Raw genomic sequence first — 7,727 nt, 5'->3', positions numbered from 1 at the left:
CCATCTACCTCACTACAAATAACTCAATTTCGTTTCTTTTTATGGCTGAGTAATATTCCATTGTATATATGTGGCACAACAGAATATTACTCAGCCTTAAAAAGAAATGAAATTGAGTTATTTGTAGTGAGGTGGATGGACCTGGAGTCTGTCATACAGAGTGAAGTAAGTCAGAAGGAGAAAAACAAATACCGTATGCTAACACATATATATGGAATCTAAGAAAAAAAATGTCATGAAGAGACTAGGGGTAGGACGGGAATAAAACACAGACCTACTAGAGCATGGACTTGAGGATATGGGGAGGGGGAAGGGTAAGCTGTGACGAAGTGAGAGAGTGGCATGGACATATATACACTACCAAACGTAGGGTGGATAGCTAGTGGGAAGCAGCCTCATGGCACAGGGAGATCAGCTCAGTGCTTTGTGACCACCTAGAGGGGTGGGATAGGGAGGGTGGTAGGGAGGGAGATGCAAGAGGGAAGAGATATGGGAACATATGTATATGTATAAGTGATTCACTTTGTTGTAAAGCAGAAACTAACACACCATTGTAAAGCAATTATACTCCAATAAAGATGTTAAAAAATAATAATACATTCAAGAGCCCTTTTCATCAAAATTCTACAATGTCCCAATTTTTAAAATAAAGTAATTATGTAGTTTTACGTCCTAACTAAATCAGATGGACCATAAGAATCCAAGCAAACTGAAAAAAAATGCTTCCAAATTAGAATAGTCTGATATACATTTTTGAAAGAAATGTGCTTCAAACACTTGAATCACATGTGCATTAAAAATAATGTTTTAGGGCTTCCCTGGTGGCGCAGTGGTTGCGCGTCCGCCTGCCGATGCAGGGGAACCGGGTTCACGCCCCGGTCTGGGAGGATCCCACATGCCGCGGAGCGGCTGGGCCCATGAGCCGTGGCCGCTGAGCCTGCGCGTCCGGAGCCTGTGCTCCACAACGGGAGAGGCCACAACAGAGGGAGGCCCGCATACCAAAAATAATAATAATAATAATGTTTTAGAAAAAGTCATACTAAGGGTCCTAATTTAATGGAGAGAATATATTTTAATTAACATAGTGATTACATCAGTGATTGCTTCTGAATTTCTTAGAAGTTAGTTTGATCCTAAGAAATTTAAATATTTCCCAGAAATTTATTTACAGGAAAGTATGAAATCAAATTTCAGGCCAATCTTCATCTAAAATTTAGATAATTTAGAATCTAAATGAGCATAAATAGGTAGGACCAGTTAATAGAATATTTATGATTATTTTCTAAATACATGTTATCACCTGCATACTGTTGACATTAGTCAAGATTCTAACAGAAGCCTCTTAAAATAATGCTCACTTCCTGATCATATATTGAACATGATCTAATTAACCAATTTTCAACAAACCATATATATATATATATATATGTGTGTGTGGCTTATATATATATAAAATATGTATCTGGTGGAGTGAATATATATAATTTGGAAAAGCATTTTATAAAATTACATTTCATTTGCTTTCCTAAAGTTACATATAATTCATTTTGTGAGATTTTAAAGAAACTCACACCAAAGGAGAAATGGATTTTTAAAAAAAGCTTTTTTTTTTTTAACATCTTTTTTTTAAAAGTTGATAAACCATATTCTAGACAGTGTGTCTGATGTCAGGATATTTGGTCACTATGAACAACAATCTCATTTCAAACTTCAGCACTAACATTTCTACATGCTGTTCCACAGGCGCTATTTGATTCACCCAGCACCTGAAGAAAACTTCCTAAGGGCCAGATCCTGTGGCTGTTGTGCTGTGTGTGTTACCAGATGAAAAAGATGTGCTTCCTGTCCTCAAAGAGTGTATGGTCTGGTAGGGGACTTTATAGTATCTACTTAAACACATAATCAGTTTGAATCTAAGGAAAAAAATTATCAAAATTTAAAAAAATTAAAAATTCCTAAGACTGAAGTTAGCAAGTCCTCTGCTTCTTTATAAATGCATTCGGTTTCTTTCTTGGGATTTTGGAGTTTAGAAATCAACTTTTGGAAACTACATATAAGTATGAAGTCCTTAGCAGGTTACTGTCAGAGTATTACAATGAATGTTGTTTGTTTAGACTGAAAAAGGAAAAAAAAAATTTTTTGTGCTATTGTGTGTGTGTGTGTCGGGATATATATTTATCCCATTAAACCTGGGATTCCAGATGCATACATAGAGCCTTCATAAATATTTATGTCTATGTCTTCCCTGCAGGTTTAGCCTCCAACTTCAGCCTTTTCAGATGGATGAGGTCTCTTCTGATCCCCTCCTACAGGTCTGTGCCAGTCTGGGGCCAGGATGAGGGGCCTGGCACGTGCTAAGGGTGTTTCATTTCTAGCTGGGCTTGGGTGAATTGTGGTGTGAATACCTGACGATTGAGTACCTCAAGGAAACTCAGACTGCTCGTCACTGCCCTCCACCACCCAGCCTCCCTGCTTTAGCTTCTCAGAAGCTTCCTTTGGCCCATGTCTTCTTGTCTTCTCATCCTCAGGAATCATGAACAGAGGCTTTCTTTAGAATCTGGTTGCAGAGTGATATAAATCAAGAGAGTTACTCTCAGTGAGTTCACAGTCTAAGACACACTAGCATTAGTACTCACACACAAGACCAAGGCCCAGAGAACTCCCATTCTTCCATCTCAAGTCAGAGGTAGTTGACATGACTGTATTGGTGAAAGTGCAGAGGCCAAGTACAGAAACAGAGCAGTGATCCTGCAGGATTTCTGTGGGACCTCCGTGTTCAAATATTCAGGGGAAGGGAAGAACAAACTTTCCTGAGAAACAGGAGAAGACCTCACAGGGAAGGTAAGCTTTCATGAGTGCCCTAATCTCTCTCCTCCTCTACCCTTCCAGTGCCAATGCCTCCTCACCTTTGAAGGCCTCAAGACTCTGGGAAATTACCTCCCTCCCCTTTCAATGTCAGTGAGGGGCCAAAGCTACAGGCTGCGAAAATCCAGGCAGAACCCCACTAAGTGTTTATTCGGTTTCATTTTGTTGGTTTGTTTTTGAAACTCTAGAAGTCTGGGCTGCCCTTGCCAATATTTCCACCTTCCACGCCCAGACGTTGCTGATGGATTATGGGACCCTTTCCCATTGATCCCAGATGTAAGTTCAGAATTTTTTTCCCCATTTTTTTTATTGTGGTAAAATACACATACCATAGAATTTATCATCTTAACCATTTTAAACTATACCGTTTAATGGTAGTAAGTACACTCATACTGTTATGCAGCCGTCACCTCCAAGCACCTCCAGAACTCTTCATCTTGCAAAACGGAAACTCTATACCCATTAAACAATAACTATCCATTCCTCCCTCCCAAGAATCCTTCTTAAGACAACTCTTTATAAGCGCTGCCAGTCTGTTCAAGCTGGCCCAAGAAATGAAGGCTGGATGCTAGAGAAATGATGATGAAAGGAGCAGGAGCCATGGAAACCAACAGGGAGAGGGCTGGCAGGGAGAGTGGTGTGTAGGGGGGTAATTCCCTGCTGTTTGCTTGGAAGCTGGGCTAAATGTCCTATGTGGAGCTGTGGGTGGGTGTGTCACCTCTCTGCCTCTCTTCCGGGCTGAGGCACCAGGTTGGGTGACTCAGATCACAGCACTGATCTGAGATCACTGCACTGATCCATTTTCCCCAGCCTCCTAGGCCTGAGGGCAAGTAGAGTTTAAGTGGAAATAGATTCTGTGTGAAAGCTGCCTGCAGATTCTGGAGCTACACCTGGTGTGTGGTTGAGAGTATTTGGCCTTATCTGATTTTACATGAATATTTTTAGGTATTGTAGGCTTTGAAAGCCTACAAATGACCATGGGAGGTCACTACTCTTTTTTTTGGACTCTGAATTTCTGGAATTTCACCTCTGAGGTCACTGTTGTGCAATGTGGAAAGAAGAATGTATTAGGAGGAGATTATTCTTAGAAAAGGGCAGTACTTTGTTTGGAAGAGAACCTAGTCCACACTATTCATAGCTCTGTGGGCTTGTGGAGTGGTTGGTGGAGGCCTCAGCAAGTCTCAGTGTCAAATTTGCTGGCCTCCTCATGGTGACTGAGCGATATTTTGTGATGGTTGTTCAGGAGGGTGAAAGGATCAAGAAATGGTGATCCATTTAGAAGTAGAAATTGGTAGCTGTGTTTTCTCTTTTGTAATTTTGAGTTTTTTTCACACCGGTTGCCCCAGATGCTCTTCAAAACCAAAGAAGAATAATATTGTAGGGTGTTTTGGGCAAAGGAATTTGGCTGTTACTTCCTCTGTTACACCTACAGTTCCCAGAATTATGTGAAATTAAGCCTGTCCTTAAGAAAGCTTTCTTTCCTGAAGTCCTAGCAACTGCCCAGATGAGAACTCTTAGGTCATTCTAGACTAGAAAGTGAAGTGTATTATTTCCCTGAACTCAGAAAAATACGATGGTTTTACCTTAAAAAAAAAAAAAAAAAAAAAAAGCATTTACAAGAAAGTTCACTGGCAAAAACACATGTTGACTGGTATGGCATTTCTGTCACTTCCTAACCTTACTTCTTGAAGATTCAACTTTAAGGAAGTTAATTCATTTCTCAGAAAACCTCAACCCACCTAATTTAGATGTGTTCTCATCAAGCAGCTGCAAAGCCTTAGTCGTGTGATCCAAACTCCTATAACAGCACGTTTTTCTAGTCAGTGAAGCTTTCTGCTTAAGTTCCACAGATTTATAACAAGGTTTCTACCAGTTTTTTACAACTATCAAATATATTCCTTATTTAAACAACTGAATGCTGCTACTTATAAAGCAAATGATTCTCTTAGGGTAAAGTTTTAAGAGAAAATCTATGCCTAAGGTGTGATTTCAGGACCTAGCATAGGCGGAAGGAACTAGAAGGGGCCTGAGAAGGTGAGGAAATAGAGGCACAAGGAGGTGAAGAGGTTTGCCTGAGGCCACCAGCCTGATTTGTGGCAGAGCTGTGACTGTCTCTGTCTTCTGTAGATACCCTGGCTGCCCGGATGGTCTTTCCTTACTCCTTTCTGCTGTCAGCACTTTCTTCACGCATCGCTAACATTTTTCTTTACCAGTTTATTCCAACTCCAACTCTTATGTGGACCCTTCAGTGACAATGGAATCCGTATTGGGACTCACTCTTTGCCTTAGTCCAGCTTGGTGCCAAAAGCCTTTGCACTTTACCGCGTAGCTGCTCTGTAAACCTCAGCTCTGGAAATCACTCCTCACTCAACTTTCTTTCCAGTGAACCAAAGAGAAGGTTTCTCTTTCTACTCACCTCAGCTTTCCAGCCTTTCCATTCCATTATTTCATTTGACAAGAAAGCCAAGAAAAGCTACAGAGCCCCAACACAACAGCATTTGGAAGGTTATTTTTATAGTTTTTACTAAAAGAAGGTAAATATCACTTTTTTTGATGCTTATTTCTCATACTTTGGGTTCATGAAGTATCGTACATATAGCTTTCAACAGCTATGTTGTTTAATACATGTTTAGTAATAAACACGATGACATTTTTGCAAATCATTTCTCCATCCCAGAGGAGACTTACCGCCACTGGTTAGCATTTGGTCTTTCCTTCTGACTGTCCTCCGTGTTTCTCTCACCAAAGGAACCTGCGATCCCCCCAAGAGCAGATAATCTTGGTGCCGTCCCTGGCTAGCGTTGGCATGGAGATGACTCAGCTCACCCAGGAGAACGCAGACTTCGCCACCCGGGATCTCTATCACCACTCCTCCCTCGTGAGCCGGGAACAGCTGATGATGCCTCGGTACTAGAGTACTGAGTCGTCAGTACTAGGCAGCCTGGGAGCCTCCCCTCGTGTAGCTGTCCAGGGTACAGTGGAGCCAAATCCCAGAACCTTTGTGAAGCTGGTTCTCCTCGGTAAGAAACTCAAAGACCTGTCCTCCCCCTGTCATTTTGGATGATGGAAATGTGCATTCTGGTCTGGAGCACCACGGCTAACCGGGGGACCCACTGCAATGGCGGTGGCCCCTGAAACACGCCTCCAGTCTGAAGAGCTCCATGTGGACACCAAGACTTGCAGGTGTCCAGACCAGATTGCTTGTTCTGAGTGCCACAATAAATGGTTATTTTAAATTTTATTTTATTATTTATTCCTTGAAGAAATAATATGCTTACATGGTTCCAAACCCCAAAGTAGAATCGTATATATAGTGAAAAGTCTCCCTCCCATCCATCCGTGTTTGTCATCTGCTCAGTTCCTACCCCCTGCCCCAGAGATAACCACTATTCTTAGTTAACACTCCCCACATTTCGTTACGAATGTACAAGCAAATAGAAATGTGGATTTTTATTACTCCCTTTTCATCCTCAAAAGGTAGCATATCGTACATGTGTTCTGTACCTTGCCTTTCCCCTTAACAATCTATCTTGGAGACATTTCCATATCAATACACATGCCGTTTCCTCATTATTTTTCATTATATGAATGTGCTATAAATTATTTCATCAGTTCCACAATGATGGCATTTGGATTGTTTCCAGTCTTTTCCTATTACAGTCAGTTCTGCAGTGAATAATCGTGTTCATATGTACAAGCATGACGAATATCTGTAGGATAAACTCCCAAACGTGGAATTGCAAGATCAATAGGTACATACATTTGTAAGCTATTATTGTTTAGTGAAGGTCTTTTTAATTAAAAAGTTAAATTACCATGAATTATTTAATGGTGACTCACATTCTCAAAAGCACGTGTGGTGCCCCACGCTCTGGACACCTTTGCAGCTGTTTTGCAGTATGAACACATGAGGGGACAGGACAATTTTGGTTCCTCTATGAGCTCAGTGTGGCATTCATCACAGGCATCCAGTCTGGGGGCTGGGGCCCTGTCTGCGCCTGCATGAGTTCAGCCCTGGCCCAGAGTTGGTGGTTTCACCACAGAACCATGGAGGGAGGTACTGTTGGATCAGTTCTGACCTCTTTCTTCTGTAATAGAGCTTCTCAAAGTCAGTGTGCTAAGAAACCTGGGAGGCTTGTTAAAAGTGCACATTTCTGCAGCTCAATCCTGGAGGTGAAGCTTGGGGGTGAGTCGTGGACTTTACATTTTTAATGAGTGCCTCAGGTGACTCAACACAGGTGACCCTTGGACACCATTTTGAAAAACGCTGACCTGTTGGATGAAATGGGCTTAAAGCAAGTTGGGGGTGGGAATGTCATGATTAGGGGCCTGTTAGGTCTCAACCTTCTCTCTCAGAAAGTGAGATCTGTTGATAGTTTATGCTTAACTGTTCACAGTGAGATCTAGTTTATAATTACTGTTCATGCACCTTTGGGGTTAAATACCAGACTTCCAAACATCATTAGAAACAATGTAAAGAAAGCAAACCCTGAGTTAACTGTAGGCATATGGGAAATCATTAAAGACAATATTCATGAAGGGCTGAGTTGGTGTTCTCTGAAGGCCATTTTTAAGAAGAAGCCACACTAGTTTCCTGTAGCTGCTGTAACAAGTTACACAAACTGAGTAGCTTAAATCAACAGAAATTTATTCTCTCACAGTTCTGGAGATCAGATGTCCAAAATCGGTATCACTGAGCTGAAATCAGGTGTTAGCAGGACTCTGCTCCCTCCAGAGGCTCTAGGGGAGAATTTGATCCTTGCATGTTCCAGCTTCTGGTGGCTGCTGGCATTCTGTGACTTGTGGCCACATCACTCCCATCTTTAAGACCAACACCTTCAAATCTCACTTGGTATGACCAC

The 7,727-nt window shown here is 41.6% G+C and overlaps 2 protein-coding genes across 2 annotated transcripts in view; both read left to right on the top strand.

The window, feature by feature from the left end:
• The window catches only part of LOC102975472 (solute carrier family 12 member 8), a 34,432-nt gene extending 28,331 nt beyond the window's left edge, over positions 1–6,101 (top strand). The window contains 2 exon segments of the mRNA XM_028492926.2: positions 2,252–2,312; positions 5,614–6,101. Coding sequence (XP_028348727.2) covers positions 2,252–2,312; positions 5,614–5,779 — 227 coding nt within the window. The 3' untranslated portion in view covers positions 5,780–6,101.
• Positions 5,827–7,727, top strand: part of HEG1 (heart development protein with EGF like domains 1) — a 104,972-nt gene continuing 103,071 nt past the window's right edge. The window contains exon 1 of the mRNA XM_055084854.1: positions 5,827–5,885. The gene's annotated coding sequence lies outside the window, so the exon portion shown is untranslated. The remainder of the gene's footprint in view (positions 5,886–7,727) is intronic.

Source organism: Physeter macrocephalus, chromosome 1 (assembly GCF_002837175.3).
Source record: "Physeter macrocephalus isolate SW-GA chromosome 1, ASM283717v5, whole genome shotgun sequence".
NCBI lineage: Eukaryota > Metazoa > Chordata > Mammalia > Artiodactyla > Physeteridae > Physeter > Physeter macrocephalus.
Note: the sequence above shows the minus strand (reverse complement) of the source record. Positions and strands in the feature narration are given on the sequence as shown.